The 24,455-nt window shown below is 41.5% G+C and overlaps 1 protein-coding gene across 1 annotated transcript in view; it reads right to left on the minus strand.

The window, feature by feature from the left end:
- The window catches only part of kcnh1a (potassium voltage-gated channel, subfamily H (eag-related), member 1a), a 127,672-nt gene that overhangs the window by 68,656 nt on the left and 34,561 nt on the right, over positions 1 to 24,455 (minus strand). The window contains exons 8-9 of the mRNA XM_007892479.2: positions 18,216 to 18,415; positions 5,747 to 5,999 (exon numbers count right to left, since the gene is read on the minus strand). Of these exons, the coding sequence (XP_007890670.1) occupies positions 5,747 to 5,999; positions 18,216 to 18,415 (453 nt within the window). The remainder of the gene's footprint in view (positions 1 to 5,746; positions 6,000 to 18,215; positions 18,416 to 24,455) is intronic.

Consider the following 24,455-nt stretch of genomic DNA (forward strand, 5'->3'; position numbering starts at 1 on the left):
TAACATTTCATGGCCTCACAGAAACTTTCAACCTCCTAGACAGGGTGAAAGTGAGGAATAGGAGAAGGGACTAGGAGGAGTGGAGGCTCAGTTGGGCTGAATGGTTTGTTCCTGTGTTGCAATGTTTTATGTAATTTTATGTAAGTCAAAAAATAGGGGGAGGAAGGGGTACAGGCAGGGAACCATTGAAAGAACAGAAAAGGAAAAAGAAGTGGTGACAGCTAAGACGAACGTGTGCTATGAAGGCCAAGAGTCTACAGCTGTGACTGTTGAATGACTCGGCACTGAAAGGTCACAGGGAGAATAGAAGAATTGTGACATAACGCGTGCAATAAAGAAAGGAATTACAGTTTATTTTTACATATGACAGAACAAGCCTCCAGGCAGCTGCATCACTTCAGCTGCTCATTACCAGCAGTTTGTACAGTATTGCACTGTATCTCACCATTTTGTTTCATTTCTATGGACACACATAGTCTTTGTTACACTTGTTTTTCCCCCGCTAGTTACAGATACTGCTCCTGCTAGCATTGATGGTGCTCTCTGGTAATTGACTATCAAATTAAAATTCATACCTGTTACAGAAAGTCAGTATGTCAAGAATACCAACAGTGCCCAGTTATTGTAAACTGACCTGAAAGTCTGTAGAGTAAATCTGATATGTGATTCACCACCTGGATTCATTAACGTTAATTCATACATTAGACTTACTGTATACACTAAACAGGACTTGACGTTCAACTACAATAATATGTCTCGCAAGACATTTGAACGTTTTCTTCCAGAGTACTGAGCCTGCTGTCTTTCCATTGCAGCATTAATCTGTGAATGTCCTGTAAATGTCCTGGCATCACTCACCTTTACTGACAACCCAACCCAGCTACTGATTATTTTTCATGGAAAGAAATTGGGCACTATGAGTATTCTCTACATGCCGACTTACTGGAGCTGCTAGGCAATTGCATCTGGAACCAATTATTAGTGAGCGTCATGAATATTAATGGGTAGAATATCTGTATCCGCTGAGTTCAAATCCCAGATAAATCATGCCCAAACTACACATGCTCAGATCCGGCTGCACCTGCAGTAATGTGTAAGGTTCTGTTTGCAGTGACATAAGATCAGGCCCTAAAGTCAGGGCAGAGAAGAACAAGGAGAACGATGCCCAATGTTAGAAGTATCATCCCCAATGTTAGACAGATGAGTAATGTTTAGATACGCTAGGGGCTCTTCAGTCATGAAAGGAGACATTCCTTTAAAGAAACTTTATAGAAGAAAACAAGACTCTAAATGGGATTGAGAAAGAAACTCAGAACAATACTTTTTGTTATGTCAAAATAGCCGAACAAGACCAGGTTCAGGGTTGCAAAGGGTAATCACCCAAAAGGATAGACCCCCGAAAGTATTTGTTTATGCAGAGGGTAACCATGAGTGCACAAGTAATTCCTGAATGCAGCTTTGTAGGATGGTACGTGGTGTCACTCTCCCAGTACTGACGTGACCACTCAAAACAAGTGCTGTAGTCTTGTCAGTGCATCCGAGACCTCAGAGCGTTTCACTAGCCGATGTATAGCAAGACCTGGAATACCGGTCATTTTGTTAGCAAATCCTCATTAAAAAGGAAACATTTCTATATGTGAACTGCCACAAAAAAATTTATGTGATTGTTTACACTAATATTTAATTGAATGAGATGAGACAGAATTAAGGCAGCATTTCAGGAGATATTAGCAAATACATCTGTGTATAATCAGATTCTGTAAGCATGATTAAAAATTTAATATGGTGAAAAATTTAATTTCATGGATTGCTAACAATAGTAGGAAGACGCAGCAAGGTCAAATACAATGAAGCAGGAAATAGTTTTTCTTGAAATAGTGTGTAGCTTAATAATAAAAGCTAATGTTCATTTTTGCCGGTATCATGATCGTTATGTTTAAAAAAAGAGGCTAAATCCATGAGTGATTTTGAAGATCAGTTCTCTTTTATCAAAAGTACTATAACGCTTGTGGGAGTAATCCAGATAAGGCGCAATATCAAATGCAAGGATTATAATTATTATAATTCTGTTTGAGTCCTTCTTGATGTCTGGGTGACAACAGTTGTCATGGTGCACAAAATTATCAGTTCGAGCAATTTGTGCAGTTATAACACATTCCTCTTACATTTAGTGTCGGATTGAAAGTAAAGCCTTGACTTTTGAAAGAAAACAACTTTCATTTTTACACCTTGTCACATTTAAAAGCAATAAATTACAGTAAATTACTGCCAAGTGTAGTGGCTGCTTTTGTAACCATCCCAGCAGCCATATTGTGCATAGCAAATATCCACAAACAGCTGTGGGGTGAATCTTAAGATATATAGAGAGGGGTAGACAGATGAGTAGAGGAAGGAGTTACACAGATCAGGGCCAAAGTAGCTGAAGGCTTGGCAACCAATGGTGGCACAGGTGAAGTGACATACAGCAAGCCCAAGCCTATCAAACAATTTGGAGTTACCATTCACATATCCAACACTGGAATGAGCACAAACCAACTAAGTCAATTTACACCAGCTCATTATCATGCTGATCTTGTTTTCCCCTATGAGAAAGTAATTAGCAAAGCTGGAGACAGCAGGCAAGAAGCTATTTGCAGTACAGTCAAATTCATGCTGAGCTAGGCACTGCAAAGCGAGAATTCTGTAGGCAAGATCAATAAAATGCAACTTGAGTACTGTATTTTAGCAAACTCATTAGGAGTACATTTTCACTGACATAAGCAAATGCAAAAATCTATTAGTGCAATATGCAACTTGGTACTAAGGTGTTAGTTTAAAAACATTAATACAGATTATCTTTGCTTTCAAGCTAAGAGCACTTTGAGATCAACATCTCTGTCTAAAGATCACTTTCTCCTATAAACCATTAAAAATAAACTATGCTCAAACAATTCTTGTACATAATGAGCTTGATTGACAGGCTGTCAGGGGTTCAGGCACTTTGCACAATTATTCTTGTTGGAAGCCCTACATATTGGGATACAGTATACTGCAATATAAAACAGTTTAACTGGCAGTAAATTGAGAGATCCAGTTATACCCTGATTGAATTGGATTGCATTTATCAACAAAATTTGCCAAATGTAACTCCACCACAAAAACAATTCTCCCAAATACAGATAATTCCAACAAGCTTGGAGAAAGACAGCTCATAAAATGAACAGATTTTTCACTGTGGGAATTCCCTTGGGCGATACATTTGTGCTAAGACTGCTGGGGAAGGCAGCGATAGTGGTGGGCGGGTAAGTGGGGCACAGTAATAATGACTGAATCAAGTCAGTGTCCTCTGCTGTTGCACTCACTTGTGGTGTCAAATTCCTCTGGTTCCACAGGGAGATATTACCAGGATTGCTAAACACAGTGTTACTAAAAGGGCATCTTAATAAACATCAAAACTTTACCCCAAATTCATCTACCATCCACCTCAGGTCTCTCTGCAGGAACTTGAAACTCTTCCAAAGGCTGCCTTTGCCTACAAAATAACAGTCGCTGCACTTGACACTTGACACTGAAACGCTTTGAGACATTTTGATGCATTAAGGCACTATAAAAGTCTCTCTTTAAAACTCCTATTGAGGTAAACGCATCAGTGATTTCAATAGGATGGCAAAATCAATGCTGCACAAAGAGCGCTTCATTTTTGAAACATGCTGCAGAGCTGAATATGCAATAAATGCATAACTTCATTCTCATCACTGGTTAAATACAGTAGTCCAATTCCCCTGTGGTCTCAGATGATGAGCTTTCTCTATTCCTCTCATTCAGCATGATGTTAATGGCCTGCTAATTGCTGGCAAAAATTAAGCTAAAAAAAATCCATTAAGACCAACATCTAGAACGGTGGGGAGGGGAAGTTGACTGGTTCCGACCTCCACTTTGTTTTCACCCCTCACTAGCATTAGTATCGGCCTGGCCCTGTTGATAGCACTCTTGGCTCTGCCTCAGAAGTTTGTGGGTTCAAAACCCATAGTGGGATTTAACAACAACAACTTGCATTTATATGGTGCACCTTATGCAGGATAGCGTCCCAAAGCGATTTAACACCTTTTTACGCAGTCAAAACATCTAAAGAGCTAAGTATCCAGTAGGATACTGGGGGGGAGCTCTGCATTATGCCTTATTTCAGATAAGATGATAAATTGAGGTCTTGTCTGCCAGCATGTTGTTGGGGTTCTGATCCTGCTGGCTGGCATAGCATCGCATAGCATAGCATAACAGATTAGACAGCTGAATGAATGAATCATCCTTTGTTTAAAGCCATAGCTTTACTTTCATAGTAAACATGAGCCAAGTGGATTTAATACGTTTTGTTCTGCCCACATAGTAACAGTTAAACTTCCCTTACGTCCATGACCTGACACTCAGTATTTATTATATGGCACACTGGAATTTCTAATCGCGATTTCTAGGCAGGTTTAAATGAAAGTGTGTTAAAATTAATGCTTGCATTTGATATAGAGCTTTATCACATTGAAATGTCTTCAAGTGCTTCACAGAGTTTTCTATAGTGCAATGACTGTGTATTTGTAGGTAATAATCCTTACATGACGTAAAGCATCTTTCACAATGAGAGGGTGTCCCAAAGCACTTCACAGGATTTAATGCGAAGTGGAATGACTGTGCAAACTCACAGTCACAGGCAATTAGATAAATTGTTATATATGCCTTACTGGGTGCATTGGTCGAGGCAGAATTAAGAACAACATTACATTTATATAGTAAAATCATAACTTGTAGTAGTGCTTTACTGTGGCAGGGAGAAACACCGAGCAGGGAATAGGGTAAAAAGGCGGAGATGACCATAGGCATGGTCAAAGCGACAGATAGAGGGGCAGATGCGCCAATGGGGGTGGGGGGGAGGGGCGTGGGGGGGCTGCAAGACGAATGGGTTGAGAGAGGGTATCAATAGCCGCTCCTGCAGATCTACAACAATCCCTGCTGAATTCTCTGCTCTAATCTTGTACATCAATTGAGATGTTATGTTTCTGCCACAATTCTTCAGTAAAGCATTGAATGTGCCATACAGAAGGTGGCAGAGTTGTTCAAAACTTCATGGAGAGCAGAAGAAAGATTCTAAGAGAGAAAAGGGACATCAGAATTTCAGCAGGGGATGGAGAACAACTGAAGAAGGGATCTAATTGAATCTCCGCACCCATCAAAATGATGGTTTTCAATATCAAAATCACAATGGCAACTTTTATAAAAATTTAACAGTTTGGGATATTTCATAACTCATTCAATGTGATAATTATCACATCTAAGATGCTACCTTCATCCCAAGGTTTCAAAACGAAGCTTAACAGCCCGACATTTGTTTCTTACTCTGTGTCTGATGGGCCCAACCATAATTATTCGCAATCATGAGCTATGTACTTTTTTAAACAAACAGCAATGACATTTGACTTTTTAAGCACTTTGTCTAGAAGTTGCCATGACACGCATCAAAGTGCCTCTATAAACTAATTTTGTTTCCAAAAATAAGTTCCACTGATATGTTATGTAGAATAGTACCATAATTCACAGCTAAATTAAGCAGCAATGATACTTTGTAGCTGTCAATAGATTCCATAATACACAGCATCACTGATGCATAAAAGCATCCGAGTTACCGGCAGACTGACCTCTAAGTGGCTGAAATGTCAGTCTATCATCTACAAAAAGCAATCTGGATCAATGCAGTATGTTTTCAATTACACATAAGTTTTACCTAGGATAGCAACAACTTCATCATCTTGGATGACTTCCAGTGAGCCGGAAACCACAAAGCAGAGGCTGTCCACACTTTCACCTGCATGGTAAATAAGATCGCCTGGAGCACAATGTATGGTCTGAAACTCCATTGCCAGGGCACGTAGGCAGCCATCACTTGCTAGTCTAAATGCCGGGTGCTCTTTGAAGACTTTGCGATTTAGGTGCACGCAAATATCTGCTCGCATATCCTTGGGGCAAATCTCTAGAACCTGCAGATGGAAACAAAAGTGCACATTAAAAAAAAATCAATTTCTGTTTCATCATTATTGAAAAGCTTGCTGTCTTGTTTCTTTTTTAGATTGTATCTCATGTAAAATGCAGGAAAAATGTCCTTGGCACAAGATAGCTGGGCCCTGTTTTTATGTAATGCCCAAGTAATTACTTCTGCAGACAACTGTTCATACATTTTTGATGCTGGTCGTTGCCAGGTTGTCCGGAAAGATGAAATTCAAAAGCCAAATCCTACCCATTCCCCTCATGTTTCTCTACCATAATTCAGAAAAGAATAAAATGCTTGATATGATTATATCACCAGATGAAACTTCAAGTTTAAACGGAAATAACTTTTATAGTGCCACATCATGTCAAAGTGCTTCACATGTAATTTTCTTTACAGAAGGGGATTAATGATAAAAATGAGTTTATGTGTGTATCACCATGAATGTGTGTTCAGTGTAGTAATTTTTTTAAAAGTACATTGATGGAAGGATAGAATAATAATAGAATAATAATAACCCTTATATTTGATATAGTGCCTTTCATGTTGGGTGGATGTCTCACAGTGCTTCACAGGATAGACTATAAAGTGCAGTATTTCATAGGTAAACATGACAGTCAATTTGGGCACAGCAATATCCCACAAACAGCCATGAAGTAAATGCCCAATTTTACTTGGGTGATATTGGCCAGGACACTGGAATAAACTCCTTTCTCCTTTGAAATAGTGCCCAGGGAGGATTCCAAGTAAATCTTTAGTATCCTAAATTATTGGTGCCTTTCTCTCAAAGCTGGTTCAAAACTTTATGACCAAAACGTGTGGGTGGGGTTAATTTTAAAATACAAAAAACAGCTTTCAGTTCTTTTTCATTTAAGCATTAACCCATTGCTGCAGATAGATTACAAGTCAAATGCAAGACTTGGAGACATTGTAATGATTTATTTATGATGTGGTAGGTTGTCTGGAAGGAATTTCCAGACTGTAAAACTGTAACTGTAAAATCAATGCTGCCAACAGCTAAATGAAATCTGTAGAATGGTGCAACTACTATTCGACTGCATATTTGTAACCCTCCAGATAAGGCCCAACACCTCACTGTCTTCACCTGAAGATCATTGTTGTAATGCTTAAGATTGTGCAGTGTTCTGCAAGGTCTTAAATTGTGTCCTAACTTGGAAGTAGGTATTTTAGAGAGAATCAGAGAAAAAGAAAAGAGAAACAGGGAGAGAAAGAACAACTTGTATTTATACAGCCCCCTTCGTGGGTAGTGTCTCGGAGCACTCAACAAAGGCATAACTTAACATAACATAACATGAAGGAGCAGGAGTAAACCATTCGGCCCTTCGAGCCTCCCCAATCATGGCTGATCTTCTAATCTAACTCCAACTAATAACATAACCCTGCCTTATCCCCATATCCATTAATCCCTTTTGCAATAAGAAATATATCTATCTCAGTCTTGAATATGTTCTAGGACTGAGCGTCAACAGCCCTTTGGGGTAGCAAGTTCCATACATTCACCACCCTAACTTCACACCGAGCTGGGGAGAGAGGGGAGGTGACTGTAGGCACGGTCAAAAACAGAGTGAGAAAGAGACATAAAAGATTAAATGTCTAGTATTTCCAAGTAAGTACCAAAAACAGAATAGCTTCCAAATGCTTTGGAAAGTGTTCTTCTGTGTTTAATTTCTCAATCCCATATAAAATCTTATTTATCTTTTGTTTGAGGCATTCCTTTTCAAGACTGAAGACAATAATTGCTTATTGCTCATTCCTTTAACATTGGAAATCACTTAATACTTTCCCCCATTTTTTCTGAACTGCCCTAACAACTGTCCTCTGCTTCCTAATTTCCTTGCCTAATTTCAAATTTATGTCCATGTCTTGCCTTTGATACCCAGAGACATGAGTTTGTGAAGCTTTTCATGTGGTACTTTACCAATTACTGAGGTGAGGCTAATAGGTGTGTAGTTGTTAGGTATGGCCAAAAACGTGGGAGAATCGGGAGAGCTGCTATTTAAAACCCAGGACCTGCTGGACGGACTGCAATGGTCCTTTTCCGGTCTTGCACATTCCTGTTCAGAACAAAGGTAGTGCACACTGACGACTCAGCTGTCAGAGCAGAATAACGCCCTCAGCAATTAGGCCTCAAGTTAAATCTTTGAGCATCATGTTGCACCACGGATCAAGTGCCCTGGCGATGACACTCATCACTGAACAAACTCTTCCCACATCCCACAGTCAAGAACACAAGATCAAGATTTATTTTCTTTTGTTAGACACGCTGGCATATTATTAAAAAAAAAATCAGTGTGTGGGAGTGACTACAGGTAAAAATGATTTCATCTCCAAGTTCAGCTCAGGGAGAGGTTTACCTTTGATGAAATTGCCTCCTTATTCTCTATTTTTAACATGTAACTTGTTCTCTTTCAATTCCAAAGTTGATCCCTGCCTTGAATTATCGGATCTCAGGCATGGTCTCAGTTAAGGGGCTAGTTTTTTTTCAACTGGGAGAGGATGGCGGGGTAGAGAGAAATGGAAAGAGCTGGGGGAAATTAGCCAATGTTCACATTTAGCAATCCAGCAATGCACTGGTGCAGCAGTAGGTTGTCTTACGGAAACTGGACCTCAAGCTCACATGACCACTGCCAAGATACCAGAGGGCTGCCCACACCCTCAAAATCAGAACCAACCTTGATGAGAGGAGAGAGGAAATGAACAGTGAGTGGGAGGAGAGACAATGGAAATTAAAGACAGAAATTGTACCTTGGATCTGGGACTGAGCAACAACCGTGCAGTTCATGTCAGAACTTTGCGGGGCTGACTCGTTTCTTAATCTTTTTGCTTTAGCAAACTGGATTGTAAATCAAAAGAGAGTGCATGGATTACGTTTCTCTCCCACCCCCTATATTTCCATGCTCTAGGTCTCCCGACTGAGCCAGAATTCCCACAAGCTCTGGCGGTCTGTGAAGCATGTTCCCCTCGCTCCCATCACAGCAAGACTTTCCACAGCGTGATGAAACTATTTAATTTTGTTCAACGCCTGAACACCTATTTTATGGGTTACATTTTTTCTAACTCACTGCACTCTACTCCCAAATCTCCAATCGCAGTTGTTCAGACAGATTGTTTTACTGCTGGCCTGGGGGAACACTGCAGCTTTCCAGTGGAAGGATAGAAAAAAAAATAAGAGTTTTTAATGGAACACCAAAAATTATTTTTCATTTTACCATATTTTTCACTTTATTTTTCGCCTCTTTATTTCAGGCATTTAACAACAACAAAAACAACTGCATGTGCGGAGCGTCTCAGAGCGATTAACTTAATGCGTTATATAAATGCAAGTTTTTGTTCTTCCTTTTTTCCTCATTTAAAATTTAACTTATTATCTTTCTGCAGTTATAATTTTGTTATTAATATCCTAGAGTTCTTATCTCCTTCTTCGTGTTACCTTTCAAATTTATTTTGCCATGTGTATTTTCATTGCTCAAATTTCTTCTCCTTTTCTCTCTGCTCTCAGTGGTGACTTTAGCTGGGGTTTGGTTCCTCAGCACCACTATTCCTGTTTGAGCCTTGACAGTGATTATCAGCAGACATGTGACAGTGGAAGGCATCGCAGCTGAGCCCGATGCTGTCCTCATCTGACATCCACAGCTGTACACTTGGGAATCCTGACTGATTTAAGCCCCCCACCTCCCAGTTGAAGCACCTCAGTCGCTAAAAGCAGCTAACTCTGTGCCCTTGAACTTGTAACCTCCCAGTTATTGAATGTAGCCTTGGAACGTCTTCCTGACGTGAAAGGCGCTACATAAATGAATTTGGCGTTGTTGTGTAACTTCACCATGCCAAAGTCTCCATGGTTGTCAAAGTGAATGGGTCAGAGACTCTGGCTGAGGGAGAACAGCTGAAAACAAAGAAAGTTTCACTTAAAGGAATTCAGATTACCCACTGTCCAGTCCGACACTTTGGTCCCTTCAACATGTTATGCCAACATATACCAATCGTGAATCAGCACTGGGCTTAAAGCATCTAAAATGATGGAAGTTACTAAAAAACTAATGGAGGTATGAGCATCACCCATTAATGAGATCCAACTTTGATGCTAATGTGAAAGTTTGAAATCATAAAAAAAGGCTATGAAATTTCACTAGAATTCTAAGATAGGTTCCATTACTTTTAGAAGGTATAGGGATAGATCAGGGAATTGGAATTAAATTGGGGAAAAATTTGTCATTCATTTCATGACTGTGAGTTATTGCTATGCATAAATTGACTGCTGTGATCACCTAAAAACACAGTCATTACACTTCATAGTAAAATCTTGTGAAGTGCTTCAAAATGTTTCAACAACATGATAAAGCTCTATATCAAATGGATGGATTATTATTTATAAGGATGACTTAATTGGAGCTGTAAACACTGACTCTGATATAATGGGTCAAAAGACCTTCTAAGTTGTTGTAGATTTCTATGGTTGGATTTCAGTATTTGGATTCTAAAAGACTTGAACACTTTGCTTTCAGGCCTAATCTTTATTCAGTTGCAAATTATTCATTGCTGCTATTAAAGATGCGCTGATATGAATGTGGGTGCACATGGGCAGTTTAGAATTCGGACTAGTATTCTCTATTAGCTACACTGAGGAAAGCCATTTCTTAAATGTAGTACAGAAATCAATTGACATTGTTCCAGGACACAGTGATGCAGACATACCAACAGGGACAGATTAACAAAGAATTCCTTCAAGTGTCACTAACAACAAGGCTCTGAGATCCTGAAGCACAACCAAATTAAACTAAAATAAAGCACACAAGGGAAGCTTGGAAGATAAGGATTTAGCAGTGGAGGCTCATTGAGAACCCAGGGTTGGTTCAATTGCATAACGTAGGGGATGGCATACATCCCTACAACTAAAGGTTGACTTACATTGATTGTACATTAGTAGTCCATTTCTGGAGTTAAGCTTGTTTCTGCAGACAACTGGTAAAGTATAAAGGCCATTTTATCCAGCTCAAGATCTAACTCAAGTTCAAGTCATAACTTGGGGTTGGATCCCCAGTTACACCTGGAGATTCGAGCCAACAGTGAAAAGTCTGAGTCAGTAAAAAGTGGTGATATTCCACAGCCACATAGATGTCTTAATTATGTCCACAGCGTCATAAGACATCTGTGTGTTCATAAACTATTGTTATGATGGATTTTTTCACGGATTCTTTCACGCCAAATAATGCTAACATTATTGCAAATAAAAGGCCAGAAGATTTTTATGTGTGTCTTGTTCCCTGCGCTATCTTGATTTGTGGAGAGAAAAAAAACTCTAATTGTGGTTGGGATGTCCTCCTGGCGTGAAAGGCGGTATACAAATGTAATTTGTTGTTGTTGTTCATTCATACATGCAACAAACATAGGTCGGCCAGTCACCCAAAAGGTTTAGTGAAGCGTAGATGACAAGTCCGGGGCCAACAATCCTATCTCTGTCCAGTAATTCTTTTTTGGTGTGCTGGGTGTCTGACACATGCAAAAAGCCATCACCATGCTTCAGAGTATCCAAACCAGACTGAGAGTTCCATGCGTACCATCTACACATTGAAATTCCTGCGTTTGGAATGCAATGTATGCAGTTTCCCTGGAGGGACGCAGCCTGCTTACATAATTCCGGAGAGTATTAAGTGCAGGCTTGCACGAGTCAAGGCTTGGGGTCCCCCATTTAATGGTTGTGATACTGCTGGAATTCAACCAGCTAAAATTGCATAGCTTGCCATTCAAAGTATTGTCTGGCGTGCTTCCTGCTGCTTGTCCAGCTAGGGCCACCTACCAATTCTGACTTTGGCTTGCAGGGTTAACAAATAGCTTGACCATTGTAATTGACCTAGGGAAAAATTGCCTTTATTTGCTTTAGATTTTCACCGCTTGCTATTCTGCCCTTCAATGAGGTACTGAAAGGAAACGTAAAGTTCTCTCAACCCAACCCAAAGCAAGCCGATTACAAACAGGGCTGGAGGATAGATTATCGCTTTTAGCAGAATTGTTCAGGTTATGACCAAAGATTTATTTAGATTACCTAGCCTGTTTGATCATCCCTAGTAAAGTTCAATCACATCCTTATGCACATACACACTCACACACATGCACACATATATATTGTTGGCCAAGGATAAGGGAGCATGAAAAAACAGTGAAAATGTATCTTATATAAATAATAATAATCCTCGCATTTGATACAGCATGTTTCATGTGGGAAAGATATCTCAAAACGCTTCACAGGGTTTACTGTAAAGTGCAGTGATAGTGTAATCTTGTAGGCAAATTTTTGACATTTCCATTACTTTCAATGTGAGAAGAATTAACAGGTCTCTCCACAAAGTGGCTCAGACATATGGGTCTCTGGTGCTGAAAATGTCCACATTTCTAGATCAATTGACAGGAACAAAGAGTAAAAAGCAAAAAGAAAGGATGAATTATTGTTCACAATATCGTGGAATTCTGTAGCTTAGTGGTTAGAGCACTCGCCTTGCAAGCGAGACACCTGGGTTCAATTACAGGCAGGGCGAAACCTTGTGCAAGTTTCCTTATTCCACACACCTAATAATATTCCCTCCAAAACAAAACAATAATAAATTGATCATTTTCAATCCACGGCTGCTTGTGGGACACTGCTGTGCACAATTGGCTGCTGTGTTCGCCCACAAAATATATACGGTCAATTCACTTTACAGTCTATTCTGTGAAGCGCTTTGAGACATCGAGAAGATGTGAAAAGTGCTATATCAAATGCAAGGATTATTATTATTATTATTATTATTATTACCTGACCACATCAATCAAACAAACAAACAAAAAATCCACATTAACAGTAATGCACACTCTCCTCTTGGATGGTGATTCACTATCAGCCCTGAAACCACACTTTTATCAATAATCCATTAGTGTCAAAGGCAAAATAATCTATGGTACAGTTCCACAGATAAGGGCGGTACATTCTGGCAAACAATCAAACTGTGGGGCTGATTATTCTTTTCGGTCAATAACACTAGATTTCACCTAAAAACTGAAATGAAATCCTGTCCCATCTGAAATGCTTTAAGATCAGTGGAGCCAACTTTTCCATTTGTGAATGACTACAGGAAACAAAAATTGGATTTAGAATTGCATGCAATAAAAACAGGTCCGAACTAAAATCCTGATGTATACTTCGTGTCACAATTCCTTGCGGGTATCTCAATTGGTCCATTTTTGAGATCGATAATATATAATTGCATAGCATTAAATCAAATGATAAGGCTTGGAAACAGGCTGATGTTTACACCACACAATCCCCTTCCCCTACCTTATTTAACCCATTATCCTCTCCTAAATGCTTCAATTCCTTCTCTCTCATTTAATCATCAGAGCTCTGAGACGTCCTCCCGACGTGAAAGGCGCTATGCAAGTTTCTTCTTAAAAACATTGATGCTCTCTGTTTAACCAAGTTTCTGGCAATGGGTTTCACATTATCATCATTCTCTGCATGAAGAAGTTCTTCCTAAATTCAACAACAACAACAACAAGATTGCATTTATAGAGCGCCTTTCACGTCGGGAGGACGTCCCAAGGCACTGGAGAGTTGGGTCGGGACCCGAGCAGGGGGGAAATGGTCAGGGGCAGGGAAGGGAGGGAGTGAAGAGGGGGTAGAGAGTCGAGAGGGGAGCTGAAGGCACGGTCAAAGAGAAAGGTCTTGAGACCGGCCTTGAAGTAGGAAAGGGAGGAAGCAAGGCGAAGGCACTGGGGGATGGAGTTCCAGAGCCTCGGGGCTGAGAGGCTGAAAGCCCGACCACCGATGGTAGGGCGGTTAGGGCGGGGGATGTGGAGCAGACCGGAGCCAGAGGAACGGAGGTACGGGCAGGTAAGTAGGGGGATAGTAGGTCGGAGAGGTAGGAGGGAGCGAAGCCATGAATGGCCTTGTAGGTGAGGATGAGGATCTTGAATTCGATCCTCTGGTGGGATGGGGAGCCAGTGGAGGCGAGCGAGGGTGGGAGTGATGTGATCGTGTAGCCTGGTGCGGGACAGTACACGAGCTGCAGAGTTCTGAATGACCTGCAGCTTGTGGAGGGAGGTGCTCGGAAGGCTGACGAGGAGAGAGGTGATAAAGGCGTGGACCAGTGTTTCAGCAGCGTGAGGGGTGAGGTAGTGCCGTAGTCTGGCAATGTTCCGGAGTTGATGGAAGGCGGTGCCAGTTGTGGCGCGGATGTGGGGAAGAAAGGACAGCTCAGGGTCGAACAAAACACTGAGGTTCCTGACTGCTTTGAGAGGTGGAGAGTGCAGCCTTGGATACTGATGCTGTCAGCGCCTGAGGTGCGGAGGCGCTGACGTGAGCCAATCAGGAGGGCCTCAGTTTGGCGCACGTTGAGCTGAAGAAAGTTGTCTCTCGTCCAGGACTCGATGTCAGACAGACTGCTGTCAGGACATCGGTGGTCGTGGAGTTGAGGGTAGAAGAGGAAAGGTAGAGTTGGGTGTCATCCGCATTCGCTATTAGATCTACTACTGTCTTAAATATTTATTTCCAACCACAACCCCACCCCGATTTTGGGCTCTCCAATAAGTGGAAACAGCCTATGAACAACCATTTCATCAAATCCTTATATAATCTTAGACACCTCTATCAGGTCCCTTCTCGATCATCTCACCTTTAAAGAGTTAAATGATGGCTAATAGGATCTTAACTCAGAGTCAAAGCCAGAATGGGAAAAGTTTTACTGGACATAAAAGGTAGGTGATACTAGCTAGACAAAATGAGTGTGATTGTGTGATTTCTTCTTATAAGTTGAAGACTTCTAATACCAAGGGATCTGCTTTCCATCAAGGGCTGCAGGGAACAGATCAGATCATGTTCACAGTAACCTTCTTGCATGAAGTGAGCAAAATGCCTTAGCACCTCACTGGTTGCCATAATTAAAAATGGGTTCAATTTCCACTCATCAACTCTACAATAAAGAGGCTCAGTGTCAACGCCGCAAAAAGCTGATATCAATCTACCTCACCTGAGGACAGCACTTCTGGCAATGCAAAACTCCACCAGTATTGTAATGGAGTGGGATCATAGTCTATGTTGGCACTCCAGTAGAGGATAGAAACAGCATTGCATTGTCGGAGACACCATAATAAATAATAATCCTTGCATTTGATATAGCGCTTTTCATGTCAGGAGGACGTCCCAAAGCGCTTCACAGAACACACTGTAAAGTGAATTGACTGTATATTTGTGGGCGAACGCGGCAGCCAATTGCGCACAGCAATGTCCCACAAACAGTCGTAGATTGAAAATGACCAATTTCTTATTGTTTTTGGTTTTGGAGGGATTATTATTAGGCATGTGGAGTAAGAAAACTTGCCCAAGGTTTCGCCCTGCCTGGAATTGAACTCATCCTCTGGATGAGACGATAAACCAAGATCCAGTTCAGATGGATGTTAAAGGTCCCATGGCACTATTTGAAAGGAGAAGAGAGTTTCCCCTGGTGTCCTGGACAACAATCTCCAGATAAAATTGGTCATTCACTTCATGGTTGTTTGAGGGACACTGTTGTGAACAAATTGGCTGCTTCATTCACCTACAAATACTGAGTAACTACACTTCTGTGTAAAATCCTGTAAAGTGCTTTCAGATGTTTCAACAACATGATAGGTGCTATATCAAAAGTAAAGATTATCATGATTATTGTATATTTATTCTGTGGAGTAGGTTTGACCATTTTTCTATCTGAATTAAGTTTCCACTTTCATTATGAACCTTTTGGCAGTGTTAATAGCGCCTTGGGACGTCCTCCTGACGTGATTTCCAGTACAAAGTCATCAGATTGGGAAAATGTTTCCAGTGGAGTTCCACAAGGGTCTGTTTTGGGACCCCATTTGTTTAAATTTTTTATAAATGATCTGGAACTAGGAGTCGCAAGCACAGTGGCTAAATCTGCAGATGTCACCAAGCTAATGAAGGTGGTAGATTGTGAAGCTGAACAAGATAGGTTATGGGAGGATTTGAACATACTTGGGAATTGGGCAGATCGGTGGCAGATGAAATTCAATGTGGAGAAATGTAAAGTACTTCACATGGGGACTAAAATCCTGGAAAGGACTATTATTTGAACAGAAGGAAAATAATATGTAAATGAAAAGGACCTGGGGGTCCTGATTGACAATAAATTGAAGCTCTCCCAACAATGTTCTGTGGCAGTGAATAAAGTAAACCAAGTACTCGTTTGCTTTACTCACTGCCACAGAACAAACCAGATATTGGGATGTATCAAAAGATCAATAGCAAGCTGTAATAGTGGGGTAATCCTGCCAGTGTGTAAATCATTGGTGATACCATACTTAGTGCAGTTCTGGTCACCACAGTACAAAAAGGATATTTGAGAAATTGAGAAGATACAGAGGAGGGCAACCAAAATGATTGAGGGAATGGAAGGACTGGACTACACAGAGCAACTAAATAAATTGGGCATGTTCAGGCTGGAAAAGAGAAGATTAAGAGGTGACTTGATTGCTCTCTTTAAGATTCTAAAGGGACAAGACAATATAGATCATGACAGGCTGTTTCAACTTGTCCAGAATAGTAAAATCGGATGACACAGCTTGCGATTGAAGAGGGGGAAATTCAGAACGAATCTAACCAAACACTATTTTAGTGAGCAAACAGTGAACCTGTGGAACAGGCTGCCAATGGAGGCGGTTGAAGCAGCAAGTGTTGATTCTTTCAAACACAGATTATACAGTTTTCTTTTAGGAAATAACATCATAGGATATAGTACATAGGTAGTTTGGGACATATGTGTATGCGACTGCCAGGAAGGTGGAAGGCAAACTAGATGGATCTTGGTCTCTTTTCATCCAGCATTTATTATTTTCTTATGTTCTTAAAGTCAGACTGGGATTTTGAAATGTTAAGTAGCACTACTACTGAAGTCCTTTCAAAGGTTAATTATAGGCTAGCAAATATTATGCAAATTGTTTTAAATGATAATTTAATGTGATCTCTGTGACACTGGGATTGGAATCTTGCCTTTCTGTTGTAGCAGTGCTGACGTATCAGTGACAATGTTCCATTGTTTTCTTGGTTTCATTTTCTTATCATCTCATGTCCCCAGTGTCTTACACTCTCCTGCTTTGATCTCATTTTAGATTATGATGTTGATCTCAAATGCACATTCTACTCCAGAAGCAGGAGTGCTACCAATTGAGCCAATGAAACACATTTTACGGGCACATTGCGAGCTGTATCATTACATCTTTATTGTTCTGGTATTTTACACTTCACTTTGCTGTGTTGTTGATAACTTCTTTGTCATCTTTGACTAAACTGAGCTTTCTCTTCATTTATACACGGACCTGTTATTTATAGGTTTAAAATTGCCACAGATTTTACTCAAAAGAATGGATTGAGGTGTCAGCCTGGTTCAGTTGATAAAACTCTCAGGGTTGAGTCAGAAGGTTATGGGTTCAAGCCACAAAATACACAGTCAATTCACTTTACAGCATATCCTGTGAAGCGCATTGAGATGTCTCAAAAAGATGATAAGGCGCTATATCAAATGGAAGGATTATTATTATTTTATATATATATATATATATATATATAAGCCCCAAGTCAAGACTTTGACTCTCAATCTAGGCTGACACTCCAATGTAATGCTGGGAGAACACTACATTATTGGTGGTTTCGTCCTTCAGATGAGCTTAAATCGAGCTCCTGTTTGCCGTTCAGGTGATCGTTAAAGAACCCATGGCACTATTCAAAAAGAGAAGGGATGTTTCTTCCGCCTTCCTATCCAACAATCCCCCAGATAAGCAAATGGTCATTTATTTTTGACATATATTGATGTGAGCAAATTGGCTGCTATTTTGCATACAAATGCACTTTACAGGAAACATTTTGAAACATTTTGATATGACAAGGCACTATGTCAAATGTAAGAATTCTCCTTATTTCTTTTGAGAGAAACCAGCTCTCAACCTGGAACCAGCTAGGTTGAACACAATGATCTTTTCAATCGTGTTTCTAAAATGTTTTGCCATCTCTTGAAATAAGATAATACCTTTCCTTGTTTTTTTACAACAACAACTTGCATTAAATAGAGGAAAGCTTTTAGCGTCTAGGAGCATGGAGATATTTTACTGTGGCCGAGTAAAGAAACAAAGCACTGCACATCAATCCCAAAAGAAACATTTTGTTCCCTACCTTTTCGGTGTCTATTCCTTTGGACATTGACCAAGTGGAAACAATATAATCCATGACACGCTCACTTAAGCCCTTTGGCACTTGGTAAAGCTTCAGGAAGTCTCGGACACTGTTCAGCATCTCGTGGTACCTGTTGGTGTTAGCGTACATTTGCTGGAAGATTGTCGTCACATTACCAAAGATGGTTGCATACAGAAGAGCTGCAAACATGAAAGGAACAGGTCAGCTTTCACACCAAAAAAAAATATTTGTGTTAGTTATAGGACCATCTGTAATACAACAACAACTTGCATTTATATAATGCCCTTCATGTAAGTAGCGTCTCGGAGAGATAGATCCTAGATATATTCAAAGATCCCATGACAGTACTGTATTCAAAAAAAGAATTACGTTTCTCCCAGGTCCTGAGCAACAATCCTCCACCTAAAATTGGACATGACTCTTTGTGAGATCTTGCCATTTATGAAAAGGCTGTTGTGTTTGCCAAGTCACTCTGCTTCACACCAATTATCTGTTAAGGTGTTTGAGAAGTTTCGACTGCTGTGCACATTTGACATATTACAATTCACTTTACAGTGTATTCGGTGCAGTGCTTTGAGACATCTCGAAGACGCGATAAGGCGCTATATCAAATGCAAGGAATATTATTATAAGGACACAGGAGAATATGAAGAGCAGGGGATCATTCAGCCCATCAAGCCGCGTCCAACAGTCTATTTGATTTTGGTAGATCATTTGAATCTCAATGTAACTTCTTTCACCATACCCTTAATACTCTTAGTACTGAAGTAACTGTCCATTTCTCTTTGAAAGATCCCTATTGATTCCACCTCTATAGCATTCTGGGGCCGAGCATTCCACATCGTCACAACCCTCTCTCTGTGTGACAAGCAAATTCAAATAACTTGTATTGTAGGAGAGCATTTCTGAGGTTGGGGCAGATCACCGGCTGCCCCAACCTCAGAGCTATCTAGATTATATTAGGGTTCCAGGATCCGGGATTGCACGATCCTGCCACTGTGCAGGAACCTTTCACCAAGATCTGATATTCCCTTGCCTGATGAATGCAGGATTTTATCAATCTTAAAGAGCTGATCACAGACACAAACATGATCAGGTGGTTTTGTGCACAGGCAGATCAGTAAAGCACTCTCAGTGCATTGACTTTGTATCTATTTTACATTATTCAGTATATGCAAGATAGACTGGACCTTTAATTGATCTGCTGCTACTAAATTATCCCATCACAAGGTAGTAAAATGATGATTCATGCTCCTGGCATAAAATGTTAAGTGGAAACCAATGCGGTATAACATTGGATTGAGTAGATTAGCTAGTCAGCAGTAGAATGTACTGGATAGATCACATACTAGTCCCCTCTGTGTTATTGTTACTGTACATTAATTCAGTCTCCTAACCCTATTGCTTGAGCTCATAATCCAGGCTGACCCTTCAGGTAGAATGAAGCCCTCTGATGGCGTAATGTCAGAGATGAGATGTTAAATCAAGGTTCAATCTGCCTGTTCGGATGGACATTAAAGATCCTGTGAAACAAGTTTCAGGCTGCTAGTTCGATATTGCTGTGTGCAATTTGTCAGCCACATTTGCCTACAAATTACTATACTTTACAGTAAAATCCTGTGAAGTTTTTCACCAATGTAATAAGACGCTTTGTCGAACCTAAGGATTACTATTAAAGTGTTTAGTTATTTTCTTTTATTACCTTCTTAGGGATTCAACTTTTTTTTGCGACTTCTTTTAAGTGATGAAGCTTATTATTTACTTAGCTACCCACACATTATTAATTGTTGTAGTTACAGAATAGAGATGAAGATCAAAAAAATAGGACAGAGATAGAATTCAGAATGAACCATATGATGAACAAAAGCAGTATGAACACAGAAAGGCCCAATATCAAGAAGTTGCAAGACAGCAGCAAAAATGAATTGGTGGAACCTTGGAAACAATGAAGAGAAATAAATAATATTTATACTAATCAATGCATTTAGGGGGGAATTTATGACACTGAAACATCTCAAAGTACTTTGCAGGGAAATGCCGCTGAATGTGCTGATAATTGGTCTGTAAATGGAATTTATCTGGAGAATTGTTGCAGCAGGACACCCAAGAGAAAAATGTCAACTGAACAACTAGACTGGACCTCGGTTTAACATCTTATCCGAAGGTTGGTATCTACAACGATGCGGTGCCTCCCCTGCACTTTACTGTGGAGTCCAGTAGAGTAGTGGTTAGTGTGATTGCCTCCTAAGCAAGAGGACCCTGGTTTGATTCCCGGTCGTGGGGCGGGTGGGGGGGGGTGAAGCCTTGGGCAAGTTTCCTTACTCCACACACCTCTGTTTACCTAGCAGTAAGTAGGAACCCAGTTGTTAGTCGATTGGCAGATTGCATTCTGGGGGTAACAATCCCATCCTTCGTTAAAAAAAATTTAATCATTCACTCCATGGGTGTTTGACACTGGTGTAATTGGCTGCCGCGTTTCACCCACAACATACACAGTCAATCCACTTTGCAATACATTCTGTGAAGCGCTTTGGGGTTGTCTCAATGACATGATAAGGTGCTATATCAAATACTAGCAAATTGTAAACAGGAAAAAAATACAACGTAAAGGCGTCTAAAATGTTCGATGTATAATGGGATTCTTCGGGAAGAAATCCTACATTTTGGATCCCTTTTAGAAGTATTCACTGAAAGGTTCACCAATGTGGTTCACCAATGTGAACCTTGTCTATTCCAGGTTAATCGTGGAAGTGAAAGGCAATCCCAGACTCCTGTTCTCCACTACTAACCGGCTCCTCCGCCCTCCTCAATACGCCTCGCAGATACTTTCCACCGATTCTCACTGCGAGAAAATGCTGGACTTCCTCGAGTCCAAAATCGAAGGAATCTGCTCACCTCCGACTGCCCTCCCAACTTCCAATCCCTCCCTAACCCCACCCCACACAAGTACCCATCCAACAACTGCCCATCACTCCTTCCATACCTTTGAACCTGTCACCCTCTCCTATGTCTTCAACACAGTAAACTCCATGAAGTCCACCACTTACTCCCTCGACCCCATCACCACCCCTCTCTTTAAATCCCAGCTCCTTGCCCCACTACTCGCCGACATCATTAACCTCTCCATGTCATTGTCACTGTTCCTTCACCCTTAAAACAGCCACTATCACCCCTACCTTGAAGAAACCTTCCTTCGACCCATCACAGCTACCTAGCTACCGGCCCATCTCAAATCTCCCCTTCCTATCCAAGGTCCTTGAGAGAGCCGTTGCCTCCCAGCTTCGCTCTTCCCTCTCCTCTCACTCCTTCCATGAACCCCTCCATGCTACCCACAGCAAGGAAACTGCTCTGGTCAAGGTCACATCCTGACCATGTGTGACCAGGGCTCCCTCTGCCTCCTCGTCCTCCTCGACCTCTCTGCCGCCTTTGACAACGTGGACCACTCAATCCTCCTCCACCGCCTCTCCTCCCACCTCAACCTTCAAGGTTCTGTCCTTGACTGGTTCAGGTCCTTCCTTTCACAGCGCCTCCACTTCGTCACAGCAAACGGTTTCTCCTCCAGTCCCCGCACTGTCTTGTGCAGTTTTTCCTCAGGGCTCTGTCCTCAGTCCCCTCCTCTTCACCCTCTACATGCTCCCCCTTGGTGACGTCATCCACAGACGTAGGGTAAATTTCCACATGTATGCGGATGACACCCAACTCTACGTCTCTGCCTCCACCCTGAACTCCAGGACTACTGGCGTTTTGACCGACTGCCTGTCCAACATCAAGTCCTGGATGAGGGACAACTTTCTCCAACTCAACATCAGCAAGACCGAAGCCCTCCTGATTGGCTCGCGCCAACACCTCCGCACCTCAGGCACTGGCAGCATCAGCCTCCACAGCTGCACACTCAACCTCACTAAGCCAGTCAGGAACCTGGGTATCTTGTTTGACCCTGAACTGTCCTTTCTCCCCCACATCCGCACCATGACCAGCACTGCCTACCACCACCTTCCAACATCGCCAGACTCCACCACTGCCTCACCCCTCAGGCTGCCGAAACCCTCACCCACGCATTCGTCACCTCAAGCCTTGATTACAGGAACTCCCTCCTCATCGGCGTTCCCAACTCGCCCCTTCATAAGCTGCAGATCATCCAAAACTCTGCAGCTCGTGTACTATCACACACCAGGCTCCGTGACCTCCACTCCCTCGCCCGACTCCACTGGCTCCCTATCCCCCAGAGGATCAAGTTCAAGATCCTCATCCTCACCTTTAAGGCCATCCATGGCCTTGCCCCCTCCTACCTCTCTGACCTGCTGACTCCCTACCAACCTGCCCGCTCCCTCCGCTCATCAGGCTCCGGCCTGCTCCATGTCTCCCACCCAACCATCGGTGGACGGGCTTTCAGCCTCTCTGCCCCCACATCTGGAACTCCATCCCACGGTCCCTTCGCCTCGCTTCCTCCCTTGCCTCCTTCAAGGCCAGGTTCAAGACCCTTCTCTTCCACTGTGCCTTGGGTCTCCCTCCTACCTCTCTGCCTTCCCTCACCCCTAAACCACCCCTCCCCCATGCTCGGGCCCCGACATCTGACTCTTCAGCGCTTTGGGACGTCCTCCCGACATGAAAGGCGCTCTACAAATGTAATTTTGTTCTTGTTGTTGTTGTGAGTCAGATCATTAAATTCCCGAAGCCTACCTATCCATAAAATTATGCCTCACTTGATATAATTATAAATATCCAACCCATTTTCTCATTATTGTGTTTACAAGATTAAGCATACCTAGCACACACACTTCATGATTCAATAAACAACAGGCACATTTCCGCAGCACATGGACCACAGTACATTAATACAGCAGACCGCAATTTATTTGAAACTTAAATCCGTCATGGCATAGTGTGTATCATAGAAAGCTTAACACAAACATAAGCTATCATACAACATCAGCAGAGATTTTATGTGATGCTCAGTGTCTCTTGAGTACTGGAAAGTCAGCAGTGCAGTATTACTACTGCATGTATATCATGATACAGTTTCAGCAGTGAGGTTAGTCTGTCTGCCAAAGACTAACAGGTCTCGAAACAAACTGCTAGATCCCTTGGTTTCTTATTAAGCTGTGGTTGTGTTACTGTAGAAAATTGCCTCAAACATCGCTTGGAGCACACGAAGACCGTGTTCTATTAAATAAAAGCACAGGGAGACATTCAAGTGCAACACCTCCAGCAGTGCATTTTCTGCACGTTCATTGGCAGCCACTTGGTTTTAACAAGAGGAAACAAAAATGGCATCCCATTGCCTGGGGCGGCTATTTCACTTTACTTGAACGAAACAAGAGGTACGTTGGGAAACAAGCACAAGAAATGTCAGGATGCACTTTACTGGCATAGCAAATTAGTAGGACGTGTTATGCATACAACATGCTCAGTGCTAAACAAAATTGCAAATACTGCGAATTCAGCCTAGAACAGTTGGTAACTTTCTCATCTCTAAGTCAGAAATCTGTAAATTCAAGCCCCACATCATGACTTTGAGCTCATGCTGGCATTCCAATACAGGATTGAAGGAGTGTTGTATTGTGGCACGATAAACCGAGATCCAGTCTGCCTGTTCAGGTGGGTGTTGAAGATCCCATGGCACTTTTTGAAAAGAGATAGGAGTTTCTCTTCCTGGTCAAGAATCCCAAAACAAAATTGGTCATTCACTTAATTCGCTGTTTATGGGAGAATGCTGTGCCATGCAAATTGGCTACCCTGTTCACCTACAAATACAGAGTAACTACATTTCAGTGTAACATCCTGAAAAGCAAAGATTATTATTGTGATATTTATCCTGTGAAGTAGGTTTGACCATTTTTCTATCTTTCATTATGAACCTTTTGACAGTGTTAATTGCATTCCAGTACAAAGCTGCAAATGGCATCCCCTGCCAATAAGGTGAAGTGCACAGTCGTCAGACTGGTAGTTTGAAATGTTAAGCAGCACTACCGAAGTCCTTTCAAAAGGTTAATTATAGGGTAGCAAACATTATGTAAATTGTTTTAAATGATAATTTAATGTGATCTCTGTGACACTGGGATTGGAATCTTGCCTTTCTGTCGTACCTGCGACAATGTTCCATTGTTTGCTTGGCTGCAATGTCTTATCTCATGTCACTTCCCATGTCACATTTAAGCCAAATATCTTACCCTCTCCTGCTTTGGTCTGAGACGTGTTCATTCCAGGCTTAAGATATTT

The sequence above is a fragment of the Callorhinchus milii genome, unplaced genomic scaffold (assembly GCF_018977255.1).
Source record: "Callorhinchus milii isolate IMCB2004 unplaced genomic scaffold, IMCB_Cmil_1.0 Scaffold3, whole genome shotgun sequence".
Taxonomy (NCBI): Eukaryota; Metazoa; Chordata; class Chondrichthyes; order Chimaeriformes; family Callorhinchidae; genus Callorhinchus; species Callorhinchus milii.